The 21,525-nt window shown below is 41.4% G+C and overlaps 1 protein-coding gene across 4 annotated transcripts in view; it reads right to left on the bottom strand.

The window, feature by feature from the left end:
* ARHGEF28 (Rho guanine nucleotide exchange factor 28) overlaps nucleotides 1-21,525 on the bottom strand; it is a 340,651-nt gene that overhangs the window by 34,598 nt on the left and 284,528 nt on the right. For 3 of the 4 annotated variants that reach the window (XM_040262701.1, XM_040262702.1, XM_040262703.1), the window contains 6 exons: nucleotides 18,885-19,016; nucleotides 15,861-15,961; nucleotides 12,904-12,942; nucleotides 12,757-12,804; nucleotides 7,783-8,268; nucleotides 6,226-6,526 (listed from right to left, as the gene is read on the bottom strand). In XM_040262701.1, the coding sequence (XP_040118635.1) occupies nucleotides 6,226-6,526; nucleotides 7,783-8,268; nucleotides 12,757-12,804; nucleotides 12,904-12,942; nucleotides 15,861-15,961; nucleotides 18,885-19,016 (1,107 nt within the window). The remainder of the gene's footprint in view (nucleotides 1-6,225; nucleotides 6,527-7,782; nucleotides 8,269-12,756; nucleotides 12,805-12,903; nucleotides 12,943-15,860; nucleotides 15,962-18,884; nucleotides 19,017-21,525) is intronic. The other variant, XM_040262704.1, reaches the window with a different exon arrangement.

Below are 21,525 nucleotides of genomic sequence, written 5' to 3'. Positions count from 1 at the left end.
CAGATGGTCACATTTTTCTTAGGTAAACACAAAACACATCAGTCCTTAGTGGAACACACAACGTTTTAAGTAAGCCCTAAAAATGAAATTTTCATGGTTGGATGGATAGGGATGAAAGAGTAGACAGTCCCCAGATTGGGATTTGTGAAAATGTGATGCTTTCTCTGCCCAGTTTGGGTCACTATCCCAGGAGTCACAGAGACAGATAGGAGCACGCCTTATCCTGCAGGCCGGATTGGTACAAAATTGGTTACAAACTTTTCTTCCAAACCCAACCCTTAATCATTTTGAGAATAAAGCCACACTGTACTACAGAGGTCAAATATGCAAGCCATAGACCACAAACTTGTGTCTGCACATATATGTATGTATGTAGATGCATATGAGCTGTTCTTTTATTTCAGCTAAGGATGACCCAAGGTCAGGCCTAACCCCTGGAATCCTTCACACAGAGTAGGCTCCCACTTCAGCAGCTTGTTCAAACCAGCCTGGAACCTCGGCGGGGAAAAACAGACAGCCCCACAGCTGGCTGGCTGCCTGGGAACCCACCCACCTGCTGGTTTTGCTCTCCTGCTGTGTGCTGGGCTCTGCTCACTGCGGCAGGATGGCCCTGGCCCAGATGGCTCATGCAGCCAACCTGCCCCCAGAGAACTATGCAATCAGGAAGCTGGCAGCCAGCACCCGCGGCTCACCAGGCTCTACAAGCAAATGGCATGTTTCCCTTTCCTGGTACAAAATCCGCAGAAGGTGAAAGTCAATCACCTCCACCCATCAGTGAGGAAGATTAAAATTAAGCCTTTGAGCCCAGCTGTTTATACTCTTGTCGTGATGCGGATGACCGAGAGCAAGCAGTATTACGGTTTCCCTTAAAATGTTAAACAAAGTGATAACCAAGATTCTAGAAAAAAAGATAGAGTTGATCAATAATTTCCCAGTTTTGACCTCTATGAACTCCCATAGATATAATAATTTCATGCCATATGGATATTCTCAACCCTTCTGATTTGGTTTTATTTAAGCAATTCAAAATAAAGGCATCAGATATTCTCTCCCAATCATAGAGTTCAAAATTCCCAAAGCTATTTAATTAAGGTCTAGGTTTGGAAAAATATCCTAATGAATCTATAAACATCTTTTGCCCTAATTTCTGTGTTGAAGGAAATGGCAACCCACTCCAGTATTCTTGCCTGGAGAATCCCATAGGCAGAGGAGTCTGGTGGGCTACAGTCCATGGGGTCGCAAAGAGTCAGACATGACTGAGTAACACTTTCACCTTCACTGTGTTGACAGAGGCTTGATCACAATTTTATTGTTTTGCATTTTTAAAAATTCCCCTAACCAACTTTGTTTTGTTTTGTTTTGTTTTTTTAAAGTTCATACTGTAGTTAAATTACAATTCAACTTTGTTTTTTTTTTTAATTAAAGCTTTCATGGCACCTAAAAATAGCACAGAGAAAATCATTTATCCTGTGTTAAAGGCAGAATGTGTCCCCCTCCATAAATTCAGATATTGAAGTCCTAACCCCTAATGCCTCAAAATGCATTTGAAGACAGAGTCTTCAAAGAAGTACATGAGTGAGGTCACTAACGTATGCCCTGATCCAACATGCCTGATGGCCTTTAAGATGAAATTTGAACAGATTTGCACAGAGGGAAGACTATGTGAAGGCAGGGAGAAGACAACCCTCTATAAGCCAAGAGAGGCCTTGGAAAAACAAATCCTGCCAACACCTTGATCTTGGACTTTCAGCCTCCAGAAGTGCAAGGAAAGAAACTTCTCTTTGAGCTACCCAATCTGTGGTACTTTATTATGTCAGCTCTAGCAAACTAATACATCCACCTTTTCAAATACCTCTTTGTCACTGAAGTTTATACTATCTAATGCCAGGTTCAGGCTTATGGGAAATTGCCTGTAGGTCTTTGGCAAAAGCTTCTTTTCACACAGAATACACAAATAAGGTACCCATTTCTGAATTATAGAATATCTTTTAAATGTTAGAAATTATCACCTACTCACTTCTTAAAGACTATTAAATACTAACTAGAGCATAGCTTTTATTTGGAAATTTTCTATTATATTTCCATATGTCAAAAAAAAAAAGTCACTGAAAGCTTAACACAGCTGTGTTTAAAAAAAATATGACAACACTGCCAAGACAAAATATTCTGAATACAATGCTTTGAATCTGAAAATATTTTGATGGGCACTAAATTCTAACATGTAGTAAAGGGAAACACTCTTCTGGAATTCAAACTTAATAAAGTTATTCTTTTTCCAAAGTCAACTATGTGACTAATGCATGAAATCTGGTTCTCAATTTAAATTTTATCATATACATTATGGAAAAATTATGATTTGCTGAAAAGGAATTTTTTGGTAACCTGCAAATATTGAGGTACAGATAAAAATATAACTGAAAGGGGAGACTAAGAATATTTCAGATTAATTATCATACCATATTTTCTCTGTTGATTAATGGAAAAGGCAAATATAAACTATGGGCTTCCCAGGTGGCTCAGTGGTAAAGAATCTGCCTGCCAGTGCAGGCGCGGCAGGAGGCGTGGGTTCGATCCCCGGGTCAGGAAGAGCCCCTGGAGGAGGAAACGGCAACCCACTCCAGTATTCCTGCCTGGGAAATCTCACGGAGAGAGGAGCCTGGTGGGCTACAGTCCATTGGGTTGCAAAGAAGGGGAACAACTTAGTGACTAAACAACAGCAACAAATACAAACTAACAGGGACGCTGAGTAAATAGTTTTGGAATTCTAAAACTGGAAAAAAAAAAAAACGGCACAGAAAGAAGGTGGGTTTTGCTGATTTTTGCCTTTAAGAAGAGTAGCACAGTTGAGCATTTCATGGGGCCATTTATATAGCAATTGTCCTACAGGGACTACACTGTTTAAAGAAATTCAAATTTTCTGGAGTCTTGGCTCGTGTCCCTCAGAAGAGTGCAGATTACGTTCATAAACCAAGCATCTCTTCGACTATAAATAAAATTAAATGCCAATTTGAATTTAATGTTAAAACATCAAGAATTTTGTTCATGAGACAACTTCCAAAACTGGAAAGTAACGCTCCTTATAAAGTATTACCTTAAAAAATGTTTACAAGTAACACAGGGCTATTGTTAGGGAACACTGGAGATACAAACGATCCTTAAGAAAATGTGTCTGATAGGGGAAAATGTGAAGCTAAAGGGTATTTATGAAATCTGAAAATCCTCAGAACTCATGCAAGCATTGACCACCACAATCCAAATGATTTAGAAATATTTTCCAAATGGTAATATTAAAAAAGAGAAAGAAGGAACGAAAGCAACAACCACCACAAAGAACTAGGCCTTCAACGTTAATATCCTGCCAAGACATTACAACAGGATTGATTCTAGCTCTACTCCAACTTCTTTTAAAAGGAGACTTTAAAACAGCACTCCAGAAATTAGCAACGTACAATGTGACAGCTGAGGCCATGGGCTCCAGAGCCAGTCTTCCCAGTTCAACTCCGGTTCTGCTCTTTACTAGCTACTGGCCTTGGACACATCGCTGAACCTCTCTTGCCTCCGTTTCCCCCCTCAAATGGAGACAATAACAGAGTCATCTCAGTGGGTGGTTGCTAGTACTAAATGGATTTCCCCACATAAAACCTTAGCACAGTGCTTCAGATTGGGTTAAGTGTCCTGTAACTGTCAGTGGTGGTAGTAATGATGGAGACACTGAAAAATCGGTGACAACCAGAACACAAAGAGAACAGGAAAATGTCTGATGAGGTCGGCTTGAGTGACCAGAATGAAAATTCCAATCTGGGTGATGGCTAAACACGTTCAGGAATGTTATTTACACCCAATTTTCTTCCACTGGGTTTACTGTTCCCCAAATTCACATTTCCACTGGTCTGAGCTGCTCTCAGGCACCCAACACAAGACCAGACAAAAGAGCAAATGATTCTTTAGGGAGTTGCCTGAAAATAGCCCACTGATGACATCAAACCACAGTTAAATGCACGTTTAACAAAAACACCAGCCAAGAATATGAGAGGCAAATTCTGTTAGTGAGAGCAGTGGTCCCTGATGGCCACTCACCCCACGATAGAGCAGCAAAATGTGAAAGCAGGGGACGCCGACATAGCACTGTCCTGAATCCTAGCACATGGACTGGCCCCTCTCCACCAGCACAGCCTGGACTGATTTCTTCCAGCTTCCCCCTGCCTCACTTCCCCCTTCCTGCCCCCCTCCAAAGGCATACAAGGAAAGCCCAGAAAAAGTCTAGTGAAGACCACCATCAGCAGCTTATTTTGAGCTACTTTCGATTCTGAGAACCGTGAAAGCTCTGGAATGGCTCGAACAATTTTATCTGGCCCTGACAACCCTCTTAAGAGTATCTATCCAATTTTCATTCCACTTGCCTATCACCTCCTCCTAATCTCTGACTTTATTCTCTCTCCTCCAGAAACTGCTTATCATGCTTAAGTAAACCAACATAAATAGAGTTTTTTTGACTAGTTGCAAAACTCCAATGCTTAACAGCCCACACTGCATTTCTGATCTAATCCTTCCTGCACACACCAGGATGCTCCCGAGAGAGGAAGGCCAGAGTTGATTTCGCTCTCTTCTATCAATGTCCTGAGTGTCCTTGGCCTATACTGGACACACTATCTGAAGCAGAAGCACATTTTCTCAGCATTTTCCTTGGCTATATTTAATTCCTTACATGTGGAGACACTGGGTTTTGTATATAATCACTGTTTATTTCCTTAGTACATGTTCTATCTCCTGTAAGCAGGCAGCCAAATGTTTAAAAGCTTTCTACTTTAAAGCACAACTCAACAGAAAAAGATGGGAGATACAGAAAAAAGTAGGAATACATATTTCAAACAAAAGCAGAATGTGGTTTAACTCAAACTGAGTTTCTGAATTATCCCAAAGCTGGCATGCAAAACCACACTGACAACACAGAAAGCACTGCAAATAGCAACTTAATGAATGCACACAGCGAAGCAACATGTACCAGGAGAAGGCATTCTGCAGTATGGGCTCTACAATATTAGAGCTGCAAGACAGTATATTCAAGGGGTTACATTTTCTACATTCGGCCCCTATTTTAGATCTCAATTCACTATTCAATTTTTCCCCTTTTTTACTTAAAGAATATTTGAAATGATAAAGAACTACTTCATTCTGTTATATGTTGACAAGAAATGTTACAGCAGTGACCGAATAATGTAAAGAATTATCCACTGCAAAGAATTAACATAATTTGGGTTAGTAATAGACCTACTTTCAGACAGGGTCAGAATTATTACTCCCTAATTCCGAGAAGCTGGACACATTCAAATCTTTTTGTTGCTGACAAATTATTCTCCAGACAAGCTAAGCACATCTATGAAGCATGGAAACCAATCTCTGTCCAATTCTGAAGGTCCCTGTACCTTTGCTTGCTTCATGTTTCTGAAACGTTTTGCTGTCAGTGATTTATTTCCCATCCATGTGGCCAGCCATTTGTTTATTCTATTGCATGCCATCTGTTTTTCAGTAGAGAGGTTTCAAGTTCTTCTCATTCCCTACCTCATATTCCACGGAAAACAATTTATAATAGACATAGATTTAAATCATTTGGATTCACATGGAGCTGGTAACTTGAGCTGCCTTTCATTTATATGTGACAAATGTTTCAATGGGATTAGCAAATTGTGTTATTATGAGGGACTTAAGGAGAAACAACACCTTTTTAAAAAAAAAATGACAGATGATGTTAACGGTTTCATCTGGGGTGTTTAACAGCAGTACAGAAGACTTTACTAAAGTTGTAGGAAATTGCCCCAAGAGACAATAAAGCCCTACCACAAACCCTGTCCATGTCTTTTATTTCTGAGAGTCAACAAGGATATGTATCAGGATGTGGTCAGGTCTACAGTGAAGAATAAATATCAAGTTGCTTCACTTTTCAGGGGAAAGTTATCATTTAACCCACAGATATGATAACCCTGTCTGCTTCTCACATTTCAGTGACATCCTCTAAGCCCTCCACCCATGCTCTAGCTTGTCTCGATTCTCACAAGCGATGGAAGCCAGACTTTCCCAAAGAAAAGCGTATGCCGCAAACTCCTGCTCAGCAGCACCAATGTATTCCCATTCTAGGGCCCACTTCGATCTGCTCTAAAGAAGAGCCAACCACTCAGAGAAACAGCTTCTTGTGGAAACTACACAGATGACATGTAAAGTATTAATTACCAGTTTTACAAGAATCCTTGCTGCTTTGGTGGAGAGGGGGTATCTGATGACAGGCCCCAGCCGCTATCCACAGTTCATGGTTGATATCTGAGGGTTGAGAAACGTCCGTCTTGAGGTCTACTTGACTTTCACTAGTCCTTACCAAATCAGAATGAGATATGCCTGGGGGGTAAGTGACATCCTGATGGATATCTGGTGGCGTTGGTTTGTTCAAAGGGTTAAGTGACATTTGCACTAAAGCTTCATTGATGAAGAATGAATTTTCATGACATAAAGTCTCAGATCGATTAAGTTCCATTACCTGTGCAAGAAAAAACACAATAATTTCTTTAGAAATTTGCACCAGTTTTATAACGTATTTATTCCTAATAGAATTTAGCAATCAAGACTTTAATGAGTATGGTAGAGGATATTACCCTTGACTCTACTCTCTCCTCCCATCCTCTTTTAATAAGCCAGTACCAAAAACTTCAATTAACAAAACATAGCATATCTTAAAAGAAATACAAATCAAATGAAAAAACCCGTGCAGTAGTGTTCACTGTCATGAAAGTGTTTCTACTTTAAGGGAATAGCATTCTCACTTTAGCTAAATAAAAGTTGAAAACATTCATGTATATGTAAGGTATTTGCAACAAATATAATTTAGTCAACTAGAAAGGAAAATAAAATATAACACAGATCATTCTTATAAGCTGATCAACTTCTACAACTTTATATACTATCATTAAAAAGTATCTATGCGCACACAGTACAGAAAAGTAAACTCCTGGGACAAATGAAATTGTCAAGAGTGGCTCAAGAGGGTGCAAAATGAACACGGAACTTTTCGAAAGGTTTTATTCTGACTAAACATTAAACTACTCACGTTAACTGTCACTGGTGAAAAATGGATTTTGAATTTACCTGGTCCTTGTGGCTCAACTGGTAAAGAATCCACCTGCAATGCAGGAGACCTGGGTTCAATCCCTGGGTTGGGAAGATCCCCTGGAGAAGGGAAAGGCTACCCTCTCCAGTATTCTGGCCTGGAGAATTCCAAGGATTACAGTCCATGGGGTTGCAAGGAGACTTTCACTTTAGGTCAAATTTACAAAAAAGAGAATAAGCTTGGAATAATAGGTAGTATACTTGTTAAATTCAGTACCTGTGCACGTTCCTAGCTAATGATCCACTGAAAGGTAAATCCCTACAGAACTCTGAAGACCAGAGCACATCTGTCTTCAGACGTGAAACACACTCACGCCCAAGCAGACTCCAGGATAAAACTCGCCTCACTGGGACAACGCGATTCTGTATTGCTTCCCTTGATACTGAGGGCATCTATCATGAGTACCATGGACCCATGATCCAGAAGTACCCAGACTTTTCAAATGTGCGTATGTCAAGATGCATAGGTATTGTCTCTGGAAGTTCCCAGCTCTTTCTCCCTACACACTGAGTAACTCTTGCGAGCTCTTACATGAGCAGCAAAAAGACAGACGTGTGTTCAAAGCCTCCCAAACCACCATGACTGAAGCCGTCTTACTCTCTGCTTCTGCGGGCACAGGAGCCCCGTACCTCCAGGGTTCCTGGAGAAAACGCGGCGGGAAGGCTGCTCTGCCGCCCGTGCTTCCAGTGGCGCAGCAGGCTCTGCTGGGCCCGCATCCTCTCCCGCTCCCTCTCCACCAGGCGCTGGCCCTCGCGCAGCCGCTCCAGGCTCTGCTGGTAGTCCTGGAGCTGCTGGTCCAGCTCGCCCCGGCTCCTGAGCAGCAGCTCCTCCTGCGCCCGGCACTCCCTCTCGCGCTCCTGCAGCCGGCTGGCCCGGGCCTCCTGCTCGCGCTGCTGCTGGTCGCACCTACGGAGCCAGCGGTGCTGGTCTTGCTGGAACTGGAGCTGCAGCTTGTGGGTGTCGGCCAGCTCCTCCCGCTGTTTCTCCAGGCTGCGGGACTTCTCCTGGTCCTGAAAGGGGCTGCCTCGGAACGCAGGGCCCGGGGCCAGGCTCTCCCGCTGTTGGAGAACCAGCCTGTGGATCTCAATGTGGCTATCCTGAATGGTCAAGGCGGCCTGTCAAAGCAGAGAGCAAGAAAGCAAAGGCGTCCCTATTGTCCGCGCCGTGAGTTGTCAGCACCTCTACACGTGAAAGTATGACCGAATGATTCTCTCTGAACACTTCTCTCCTTGCTCTAAGTTACCTCCCGAGACTGGCCTTGGCACTTCAGACAGGCTTGTCTGCATTTCCTTACTGGTACAGTCTGAGATGTATACACAAAAGAAATAAAGCCCCAAAGGAATATTCTCTCCCTCCTTTGGAAATGTGGTTTGTTGATGCTGTTGGATAATATTTAAGCAAGTGTTCTGAGTAAGAATTCAGTCCATAAATTCACAAGACTGCCTTTCTGGGCTATGCCACATTATCTTTCTGAGGTCTTGACAGTCAATAATTCAGGAGAACTTAAGAATCTATATAAATCTGGTTGTACCTTTTGAGTCTCCAACCAGAAATTACTTAAGCTACATGACATACGTGAAGACATAAAAGTCAACCATTTGGAAGCTTTGCTAAGTAATCTTTTTTATCATAGCAGTTAATATATTTAGGAGATATATAAATGATAAAGCTAGTCTCATTACTGTTGTTTCTTTGTATTATAGCAGGAAGGTCATGCACAAAACACTAAACTGAAATTCATCTGTTTGATAGAATGCTAAAAGGAGGCTGGAATGATCACAGGGATGTAGATACTCTAAAACCCAGAGGAAATTACCAACCAAATTTTTTTAAAAATTGTCTTTGAGTTATGGTATCTACCTATTAAAAGTTTGGCAGTATCACAGGAAATAACTACCAACTTTTGAAGGGATTCCACAAAATAAAAACAAAAAACTGTGAATGCCCTCGGAAGCTTTTATTTTCAAAAGTTCCCATTGAAAGCACAAAGAAACAGAGAAGGGACAAATTGAAAATAGCCACAGACTGGGTATGTGTGTGTCCTGTGACTTGTTATAAGAAATTATTACCCTCCAAGAGATAAATTCTCATTTTCCTTTCCTAAAAATTTAAAAAGCTATCCATGTAACAGGTGCTGAGAAGATGGGGATTTGACCATTAGTTCTTTAAGTCAGCAGTTTCCTGTACTCTTGAAGATTAAAGAATTAAAGCATACTTTAAATTAGTATTTGTTTTGGAACAAGACTCAAAAATGTATTCAGTGAGGTCTTTTGAAATGAAATGTTTCTAAATGTGAAAATCAATTAAAAATTGAAATTCACATGAATATTTGATTAATGGCTTTCAATGGTTATTATAAAGAAAACAGTGATACCATTGAAAATAGGTCCTAATAACTTAGATCTTTAAATATGAAATAATAAGCCATTCAGGACTCTGCTGACCTGGCTAAAGCAAACTGTAGACTGTACATCACCAGCTAATTCTAACAATTCCTAAGGGCATCAGCAGAGTAAAACAAACAAACCAACAAATCCAATATTCTATATGCCAAAATTCCATAGCCAATGGTAACTCTCAGGTAAGGATTACAATTAGACTAATTAAACACTAACATGAAGTATTTTTCATCTATTTAACATTTGGGATAAAACAACTCTCTTCTGTAGCATAGGGGTGAAATCTGAAGATTGGATATTCATCTGCACATTTAAAGTTTATGTTTACATGTAAGACAGAGAACAGCACTTACTTTTCAAGCATAGGAAAATTCCCAATTCACTCTTTCCCTTTTTTAAAATTATACTGAACTATAGTTGGTTTACAATGTTGTATTAGCTTCTGCTGTACAGCAAAGTAATTTAGTTGTACACATATACCAAGTCTCTCTCAAGTTTTCTCTGCTGAAGTGTGTTCTTTCCTTTCTGTCTTGCCTGTACCTCATCTCTAACTCTATTCTTCTAACATAGGGATCAAATTTCATTTTCATCTGATTCAAAAATGCTATGTAAAAAACTTTAATCATGCATAAGAGATTCAGCTTCAAAGGAGATGACTGTGCCATGAACAGAAATCTTTCAGAGCACATACCCTTAAGCCAGCTCAAAAGCTTTGGTTAAGAGGACACACTATAGAGTTTGGTATTTGCTTCAACCTAATGTTGCAAAAACTAGATCATTTAGGTCACCCAGCTTTTCTGAACCTTGAATCCACAGAGGGCTTCACTTAAGGTTGAAAAGAACAGACAGAACCTTGTAAGTTGTTTTCACCTGGCAAACAAGTTGGGACACTCAATGTTTTCATCTCCCAAAAGTTAATGAACTGCACTCACACTATATTCCTTCTCAGTTAAAATGTAGAAGAAAGAATATTTGTTTGATATGAGAAATTAATCTCTAAGAACATCTACCCCAGACTAGCATATATAATGTAAGACATTAAAGGTATTCCCACTAAATCTTGAATAAGACAAGGGTGGCCACTATTATTTACTATTTACTATTACTATGGCCACTATTAAGACATTTCAGAATTTCTAACCAAAGGAGTAAGTCAAGAAAATAAAATTAATTTAATTATTGAAGAGTAGCCATAATACCATTACTTTCAATTTTTTACTTTCTACTTTGAATACTCCAAAGAATAAAAAAAAAAAAACCCAACCCTGCTAAAACAAAAATTCAATGAGTTGGCCTATTAAAAAAAACTTCAATACTTGTATTCATACCAGCAACCAATATTAGGGAAACATAATGAAAAAAAGAATATTCTGTTCACAATAGGAACAGAGACAAATATCCAGGAATAAACTTAGCAGAAAAAAAGTACCTACATGAAGACAGTTACAGAGATTTCCAACAGAACATAAAATAAATCCTCAGTCAAGAGAACCAATTATTGCCAAAGTGCCAATTTTCCCCAATTTAATTCATAAATATAGTAATATTTTAATTAAACTACCTCAGTATAATTTTAAGAAATTTGTCAGAGTGATTCAAAAGCTTTTATGAAAGAACATTCAGATATTTAAAAGAGTGGTACTTATCTTAATAATCTTAATAGATAAGAAAATGGTACTAGATCAAGAATAGGCAGAAGATCAATAGAACATCAAAGACATCTTGATGCAGTCAAAGTATTGACTCAATAACAAAACAGCAATGTAGCATGACTATCTTTTCTGATGAAAACTTAGTATCAGACTTTATTTTCTTTTAATATTCAACAGATTTAAGATATGAAATCTGAATGAAAATAAACCAGTGGGGGCAGGAGTTTAATTTCAGTAGTAACCAAAAAATGCAAATTAAGGTCACGAGCTACCTTGACTTATTTTCAAATTGAGAAGAAGTAGAGAGGGGTGCTAAGTATTTTGACAATGTCTTTCAAAAACTGATTTCAGTAATTTATCCTAAGGACACACTCAGATATGTTCAAAGAGGTCAGTGCACAAAGACGTGTGCTATAGTATTATTAACAGACAAGTATATGTGTGTTAGTCACTTAGCGGTATCTGACTCTTTGTGACCCCTTTGTGGCTTGCCACGCTCCTCTGTCCATGGGATTCTTCAGGCAAGAATACTAGAGTGGGTCGCCATTCCCTTCTCCAGGGGATCTTCCTGACCCAGGGATCGAACCCGAGTCTCCTGCATTGCAGGCAGATTCTTTGCCATCTGAGCCACCAGGGAAGACATAAACTATGAGGAATGGATTAATTCCATAGACCTGAATATTATACAACCATTAACAACTGTGCTATAGAGACAACTGATGAATAGAGAGGTACAGGCTCCAAGGGTACACACAAAATGATTTCTAAAAACTAGAGGGATACATACCCCCAGACAACAGTAAGTCTCTCCACAGAATCACAAGTCATTTTAGTTACATGTATCAATTTTCTATAAATTTGTCTATAAACATTGCTTTCACATCATTTAAAAATATTTTTTAACTCACAAATTGAGCAATTGGATGTATTCCACCTTTCTTGTGCAGGACTTAGGGGATCATCCAGCCCCAGAGCCCTCATTTTTAGGGTGCCTGTCTTTCCTGGACAGACAGGGAGCTATCTGATGATAGACCCTGTGGGCCATTTGCCCTTTTGTGCTCAGCCTTCGTCACAGTGCCTGACCCAGGGAGGGTCCTCAATAAATGTTGGGCGGATGAACCAAGGAAACGATGGAAGAGCGTGTAAATTATTGACTGCCCCAAAGGCCTAAGGCCACATATGGAAGTGAAAAGAGTTTAGGTGTGAATTTAAGTTTTCACCAGAAAATGTGAAGTCATACTACACTCACTTAAGAGTTTCATTGCAAACTTCCAGCCAGATCATATTCATCAATATTTTTTAAAGATATGAACTGTTTTATGGCTTCAGAGAAGAATGGTATATAAACTACAGTAATGGTGATGCCTCGTGATTACAAAACCAGGTGAAGCTCAAAGCATCAGCAGAGTTACACTTGGAGTAGAGGTGGAGGGTTGGTGTTCTTTTAAGATCATTCATTACCTCTCAAATGTTCTAAATTTTAAAGTCTGGGACTCATCAAATAAAGTGAATTGCATGAAGGAAAACATTCACAGGGTCAGAGCATAGTTACCTGAAGGCTATATAAGAGACGAGTTAAATTCTGTATCGCTTGTATAATCTGAAAAATAAGATTGTGAGTGTCAAGTTTTTTAAAAAAGCATTCATTATGCACAAACAAAGAAAGGATGGTGACATATTTAAGGTATGCAGAGCTCACCTCTGACTGCAAAGAACCTGGGAAACTTCTATATTCCACCTAAAATACATAAAAACATAAAGAAAATGAACACTCACTCCACTCTTAAAAGGCTGCGCTGCAGTGTTCCACAGTCTATAACCTCAGGGAAATCACTGCTCTCGCTCTAAAACTCTTTCATAGTGACTGTTTCCTCCCAGAAAGCCAAGTCTATAGAATTCAACCACCACCAGAGGAGAGAGAGCCCGCTCTGGGCAGCCTTGGTATCTGGGCTGCACAGCCACTTCCTTCCAGATGCACTCAGCCCTTCCTTAAGACACCCAGGAAAGATGCTCAGGGAGCACCGCAGGCTCAAAGTGACCACGTGCACCTCACGCACACCGTGGTGTGAATGGTGCTTTCTGCACCCAGGCTAGTCTCTCGGGCCAGGCTTGTATCCTCGAGGCCAGGCTTGGAAACTACAGGTCATCGTGCCCAGTCTAACTCACTTTGAGATTTGGGAAGTCATAATTGCTGCTGGCTGGAAGGAGAAACCAGACCCAGAAGCAGCACAAAGGACAGCACTCAGCCGGCCGGCATCCTCCCGCTGAGAGCGCCTGGGGCCCAGGCATGGGCACCTAGGAGAAGCCCTGGCAGCAGAGGCCGTGAACAAGGCCACAGGAGACCATGTGCTCCTTGGGGGGTGGCGGGGGGGTGGTGGTGGGTGCATCTCTACCTGACTCCCTGCGTCTCCACTGCACACACTGAGAGCACATGCACATAGTCAGGGCTTCCAGTTTTCAGAATGCAACATCTGTCCATTTGTTCACTCTCTCTTTTCTCTCGCTAGGATGCAAGCCAAGGGGTAGCAAGATTTCATCTGTGTATGCAGTGCTGTGTCTGCAAACCAAAGAGGGCTGCTTGGCGTGTAATGGACACGCACTTGCCATACTATAGATAAACAATGAGCAGCCACTGTGTCCACACATCACACTGCGGGGATCCTCAGAGTCGCTGCCTTCCAAGGGCCTGCAGCCGCCTGCACACCGCTTGCGGTCTTGTCTGAGCAGCTTTAAATCAAACCTCAAGGAACCGTTCTCAGGTAACCTGAAACTTGTTACATTCAATTAGTTCAGGCTGATGAGGCCACTGTGATGAGCTAGCCTGGCCTTTTCTCCCTACCCCCTCACTCCTCACCCCACACTGCCCATGAAAGCTTTCACTACCGAGCAGCATCTCAAACAGGGGAAGAACAAATGATGGGAAAGGAGATGCAGCTTACTCATTAGAGCTGTGCCCCACCCTCACGAAGACAGCAAGAGCCGGGAACTCCCCGTTCCATAGTGAATTCTGGAGTTCTCTCCACTCCTGGTTTTGTCCCTGCTCTACACTCCACTGCGTTTGTAAGATTGTATGGGACATAATTTTTATACTCTATAAAAATTAGAAACACAGAAATGGGTTGGATTATGCCACATGAAGTCACTTAGGCCCAAGATCCACTAAGCTTGATAGGAGACAGGAATTGTGTGATGTCATCTTTTTAATGGAGTTGGCCCGCCACCTTGTGGAGAATGTACACAGCTGCATTAGGTGCTTTACACGTGGGATATTTTGACGTTTGGGTTACAAATCTGAAATTTTGAAAAATTTTTTCAGAAATGCTTTTTAAACCTTACCATATTAAGAAAGCTAATTACAAAACAGCCATCATATACTTCTTTAAAGTGTGATTTCAAATGATTCTGCTCTATAGGTCAATTCATTTCTCAAAATGCCTGATTAATGGCAAAATTTTCCAGGTAGGTTCATCCAAAGAGGAACCTGGACACCTCATCTCTTACCTGGGACTGAATCATGGAAGGGGAGGACTTTAGGGGTGGAAGCCACCTCAGCTTTCCATTCAAAACTAATCAGCCCTTCCCCGACTTCCCTCCTCTAATAACAAAAAAGCAGCTGGAAACTACAGACTTGAAAGTGAAGTTTGCCCTGAAAAGAGCAGAAGAGCAGGAATGTTTTAAGATAAAAGAACTTAGCTTATAGTCAGAATAAGTGGAGTGAAATCTAATGACTATATTCATTTTGGCCCATGAAGTTTGAAAAAACATTAAATCACAGCCATCTTTCCTATGGCTCTTAAAATATCTTTGATTTCTCAGTCATATGTAATATACACAAAAATATGAAATACAAAATGTTACATAATTTACATAAAGATCTGACAGATATAATTTTACCTCATTAACACACTGTGGTATCTGTAATGCACCTAATTCAATTTTAGATACAGTAACTCTTGAGCCCAGATAACCCTGGGAAGGCCCACTAGCCACCTCCCAGAATCATGTTCTTATTCCCCATCTCTCTCTGACATCTCAGTTTCATTTGATGTTAACAGAAAATTTCATTTTAAAAGACTGTGTTGTAACCTATGTGTATAGTACACACAAAGAAAAGGTGATGCCACAAAGCACAAACTGATTAGGTTAACTACACGACTATCAAAAAGGCAGGTGGACAGTAAGAGTGGTGGGAGGACAACAATCAGAAAGGAGAGGAAGGTAAAAGAAAGTGAAGAAGCCAGGACGTTCCAAAGTCAAAATTATTTCGGCCACTTTGGTGTCACCTGGTTGCATAAGGGCCTGCAAGCCCAGGACCACCTCTCAGCCAAGAGGTACTAAATGTCGTGGGTGAAAAGCTGGAGGTTTGCAGGGCGGAAAGTGAGACCAGAAGCAAGAGCGCAGACACACAAATAAACATTTGAGTTTTCAATCTTTTTAATAACTTTTCATTTGTTTCTTGGTTTACACCTATACGATATCAGAAAAGCAAGAACATTTTAAGAAAAAAGGCAGAAAGTTTAAGTACGAATACTGAAATAGAGAACAATGCAGAAAAACACTTGCGGACTATTCACTGCCGAGGACAGACCAGGAGCTGAGGTTGTTTTATTACACAAAGTAACCGGTGCCATTTACTAGCAAGTCAGTTCACAATACCTTCTCCCCCGCATCAGAAACCGCCAGGTCGGTTCCCACACCCTGGGTCCCGGCATCCACATCCCAACAGCCTCTTCCTCCTGTCCCTTCTGTGACTAGTGCTGGAAGCACATTGTTGAGACAGAAACAAAAAGGACATCATCAAACATCAGCCAGCGGACGGGGTCCTTGGTACACAGCTGACACATATTCCAAGGTAAGAAACATCGCAACGTCACATGTATCGAACATTCTTCTACGAGGTGCTAAAACAGAGCAGAGTGAAGTGCAGAGTCCCTGCCCCCAGGGAGCTTACATACTAGTAGGTGCCAATCTGACCCATGGCATCCAGCGTTTTTACTTTTCTTTCTTTCTGGCAGAGAGATGTCTGTGTGATGTCTGTGGGACCAAGACGGTAGGATTCTGCATCTCATTCACTAATGGGGAAAGAGGCCCGGGGAGGGTCAAATAAAAACAGGCACAGCAGAGGAAAAGTGAGGGCTGGCAGACCAGCTCTAAGGAGACAGGTCTGGGAAGCCTCCTTCAGGGCCGGTATAAGAGCAGCAGGCCATAAACAAGGGAGGGAGGCATCCAATAGGAAGAATGAAGCATCTTTCTAAGCAGGTGAAGATGGCGAAAACTGCATGAGCTCAGAGTCATGAAACTGAGAAGCTGTCCTTATCTCCAAATAACTTACTAGTAATATTTTCAATACTTTCCATGTGTGCTTTTTCCCTTACAATTCTTGCTTATGCTGTAAATTCACATACACTATAATTACTATATGCTTCATGTATGAAAACACAGAAATATTTTTAGCCCAGAAATATGTTTAAGTACCAAAGAGATTTCACTCCATCCATTAAATCTCCAGTGGTGGGATTTTATTTATTTATTTATCCACCCATGTGAACTCAGTTAAAATTTATACCATGTTCATCTTGCACAGATTAAAACTAGACTTTCCAGAGCCCTTTCCCACACAGAATTTCACTGGAACCCTCCCCAATCAGGACCTCGTGAAATAAATATTCATTTGTGACACTACAATTTTTTTTTCCTTGGTACTATCTTGGAACTTTATTTCTGATGAAGGAAATACTTTTTTATTTAAATTAATTAAAAAATACTTAGATCTCTGGAAAATGAGAGCCCTCTATGATCCCAAAGGCCTCTTTTATTACGAAAAAGCTTTTGTTTATGCAGAAACTGCTTCCAATTATATCAGCTAAAATTTAAGTTCATTTTGCCTAAGCTGGTCAATATTTCCTCTATAGTGAAGGGACACTTTATAGAGGTTTTTCTGGCACTCAAAAATAGTTCAACTCTTGGATATTATTCCTAACTCTCAGAGAGACGCCAAAAGAATTAGCCATTCTCTCTCTTGTCCCCCTCATAGACATGAGGACCACCAGATAGGGAAAGAAGCTGACGGTGAGCCAGATGAAGGCAAGAAGAGTGGACTGGATCAGGTCCCTCTGCTCCTGTGTTCTCTTTCAGAACAGACAAGAGGGTCTTCATAATTTCACAGGAAGTAGATTTACCTGTCTACTTGATTAGTTAGACTGAGGACTGAAAACAGAGGGTCTTGCTTGGTCTGTAATCTCAGACTGACATGGGCCTAACTTAGAAGGACCCAGTCCTTGAAGCCTGTCATAGGACTAACCCATCCAGTTACAGACTTTTTGTTTAGGAAAGTGTTTTTCACCATAAGGAGCGTCAAACTCCGGGAGCACTGTGTTTCAGTCCAGCCCCAGCACTGAACACCAACCTGCCCCTCCTCTACAGGAACCCTGACATCAGGCCGCTGGGAACAGGCTCTGGATGGTTCTAGCAGATGTCAGGGGAGATGACGACCCGGTCTGATGGGAGGTGGGTGCGGCCTGTGCTCGGAGCAGCTGCCGGAGCTGAGCGGAGCCTCTCCAGCTGTCCCTGGGCTGAGGCTGAGAGCGGCAGATCCCTACTCGTATTTTTAGCTAGGACTTCCTCAATGGCATACTGAGGTTCTTCTTTAAAAAGGAAATCACCCAGGGCAGTACAACTCCCCTGACGAATCTGGGCTGTGTCGAAATGAAAAACATATGTGCACATTCTGAAAATAGAAACCCAGGATTAGATAAAGTAGAACCCAAGAGGGGAAAATAATTATTGGTGCTAGTTTTAAAAAATGTATAAAATTTTAAAACTGGACTGCTTCCATTCATCTCTTAATTAACCATGGGATGCTGTTAAAGAAATTCTAAGGCAATTTAATCCGCCAATCTCTAGCTACTAAAAGACATCTTATCTTGAGCATAGAAGACCTGGTGGAAGTAAGGTTTTTAATCACCAGGATATAATGAAAACTATGTGCTTCTATCTCAAAAACCTCTAGAGAACTAAATATTTAGCTTACAACTACACATATGATTAGGTTTTGAGAAATTACTGAAATCAACTTGCTACATTCTATTTTTCTGTATTTAAAGTCTTCTGACACACTGTTTAATAAATGAATCCTGACCTCAAATTGTACAACAACATTGATCAAGAATCTTTTGGCGCTTCTAAATTTCATGTGTGTGTGTATGTGGGGGTGTGTGTACGTGTGTCTTGCATGTGTGCATGCACGCATTAGATTCTAGTTTTCTGAGTTTGGTTTTCTCAGTTGACCATAGGAGATGAAGGTAAAGGACTTACTCTTTAATGAACTGCAGGGACCCTTTTCCAGAAAAACCCTAAAACTGCAAAAGCTCTTGCAAGACTGCATTCAGTTAAGTCACAGCCAACACAAGGCAGGGCAGGATTTGGGGAAGGCCACTGCTTGCCTGAGTAACCTACAACTAGGCAGCACCACCTACAACTATTCTCTAAGTCCTGTTCCTTGGAACACCAGTGTCATTATTTTAGGTAAAGTAGGCTAGCGTATTTATTCTCAGATTTTTTCCTAAAGAACATACTCAGCACCCTCCAAATCAAGGCACAGTTGTTGCCTTCATTTTATGTGCCCACTCTATGCTCCAGGTCTGTGCCCAGGCTCCCTGCAAAGGCCACATGCTCACTTACAAGCAGTAGGTGATCCCGGTGCATCCTGAGAATTCAGCATGTCTGGCAAGGCAGGTTCTCCACAACCTTCCTCAGGGGACTGGCATGCATCACTCATCTGGGAAGCCTTCACTGCCACTTGCAGACTCTCAGCTAAGGAGGAGGAAGAAAACAAAAGACACACACACACACATTTTTTACTTAGTTCAGGGGTTCAGTTCAGTTCAGTTCAGTCGCTCAGTCGTGTCCGACTCTTTGCGACCCCATGAATCGCAGCACGCCAGGCCTCTCTGTCCATCACCAACTCCCAGAGTTCACTCAGACTCGCGTCCATTGAGTCCGTGATGCCATCCGGCCATCTCATCCTCGGTCGTCCCCTTCTCCTCCTGCCCCCAATCCCTCCCAGCATCAAAGTCTTTTCCAATGAGTCAACTCTTCGCATAAGGTGGCCAAAGTACTGGAGTTTCAGCTTTAGCATCATTCCTTCCAAAGAAATCCCAGGGTTGATCTCCTTCAGAATGGACTGGTTGGATCTCCTTGCAGTCCAAGGGACTCTCAAGAGTCTTCTCCAACACCACAGGTCAAAAGCATCAATTCTTCAGCGCTCAGCCTTCTTCACAGTCCAACTCTCACATCCATACATGACCACTGGAAAAACCATAGCCTTGACTAGACGGACGTTAGCCTGTATTTTACCTGTGTCTGTTTTTATATGGCCCAGGAGCTAAAAATGACTTTTACCTTTTTTACAGTTGTATTAAATACACATCCATGCACAAAGAAGATTGTGTTCCAAAAAAACTGTACATGGCCTGCAGAGCCTAAAATATTTACTATCTGGCCATTTACAGAAAAAGTTTACCCACCTGAAATTTAGACCAATACTTTCAGTATCATTTTATGATACAGGATTAATTCATTTTTTTTAAACCCACAATATAAAAATAATTCAAATGCAACTTTCAGTAAAATAGTATGCTTTAAAAAAACTTCCTGAAACTCAGTTAATTTAAATATAATATCAGGCATTAAGATTTTCAAACTTACTACTCAGAAATATTAGTTATTCTTCAAAAGATAATTTCCCCAAACATGCCTTAAATAAAATACAGGTTCCCAATCCTGACTCTCAACCTACTGGATTGGATTATCGAGAGAAGAAAACAGAGGAGTTGAATTTTAAGGAGCACCAAAGGCTACTCTTGAGATCTGGTAAGACTGGGAAACACCACACCGAGAAAGGCAAGTTTTTAATGATAATGAAAAGTTTGCAGTTAGCATGGAGAATAGTATAACTCTGAGGATTCTACAAATATTTCTAAAACACTCTGTCCAGTAATTCAATTTAGCAACTAGTCATTGAGCACCTACTCTGTTTGGGGGCCACTAGGCATCTGCTAACTAATAAGATGAGTTTGCAGAGGAGGAAAGAGACACATACAACCAACTCTACTGTAGGGCAATGCACATCAGCACCAGGTTCTACCAGCCAGGTAACAGAGCGCCAGAGAATGCCCAGCAGCACAGGCTAAAATTGCGAGCAGGTAACTTATGTGATGAAGACATCATCAAGGATAATGAGAGGGCCCCCGGCTCAAGTCAATCCAGCCTTTGGGCTTTATTTCTAAAACCTCTCTCATCTCTACCCACTTCTCCCTACTTGCATTGCCAGTAGTCCTGGTCTAGACCAAGGCCCCAGCCTCTCTCATCGTAACCGCTTAACAGTCTCCAGGCAAACTATCTCCTTCTGATCTTGTTTTCCATTCATCAACCCTCATTCTTTTCAAGACATAAATAAGATCAGGCTACACCCATGATTAAAAGCTTCCAACAACTAACTTTCCATTGGTTTTGGAATGAAATCTCTCTCTCCCTCTCTCTCTAACCACGGTCTACAAAATATCTGGTCCCTGCCCACCCATAGCACAGTCTCCTCTGCCTCCTGCCACCTGCCCATCCTTCTTTCATTGAACATGCCAAACTCATTCCCAATGTAGGGGCTACAAACTCACATTCTCTCGGCCCAGGAATTGTCTTCCCCTAGGTCTCCAGACAGTTGGCTTCTCATCAGTCAATTCTCACCTCAAAACATAACCTCAAAGCGTCTTCCCGGACCTCTCTACAGTAAAGCCTTCCCCTCATCCAATCCCATCATCTTATTTCCTTGCGGCTTTCTGAAATTACCTTGTTTCTTTGTGCATTGTTCACTAGAGATTTTTATGAAAGCATTACTCTTTCCTTAGCTGGCACCAACAACAGTGTGCATGGTTCAGTTCAGCTGCTCCGTCGAGTCTGACTCTCTGCAACCCCATGGACTGCAGCACGCCAGGCCTCCCTGTCCATCACCAACTCCCAGAGCTGACTCAAACTCACAGGCATTGAGTCAGTGATGCCGTCCAACCATCTCATCCTCTGTCATCTCCTTCTCCTCCTACCTTCAATCTTTCCCAGAATCAGGATCTTTTCCAGTGAGTCAGCTCTTCACATCAGGGGGCCAAAGTATGGGAGTTTCAGCTTCAGTGTCAGTCCTTCCAACGAATATTCAAGACTGATTTCCTTTAGGATGGACTGGTTTGATCTCTCTGCAGTCCGAGGGACTCTCAAGAGTCTTCTCCAACACCACAGTTCAAAAGCATCAATTCTTCGGTGCTCAGCTCTCTTT

Source organism: Oryx dammah, unplaced genomic scaffold, assembly GCF_014754425.2.
Source record: "Oryx dammah isolate SB20612 unplaced genomic scaffold, SCBI_Odam_1.1 HiC_scaffold_20, whole genome shotgun sequence".
In the NCBI taxonomy this organism is placed as follows: domain Eukaryota; kingdom Metazoa; phylum Chordata; class Mammalia; order Artiodactyla; family Bovidae; genus Oryx; species Oryx dammah.
This window is presented reverse-complemented; position numbering and strand designations above follow the sequence as displayed.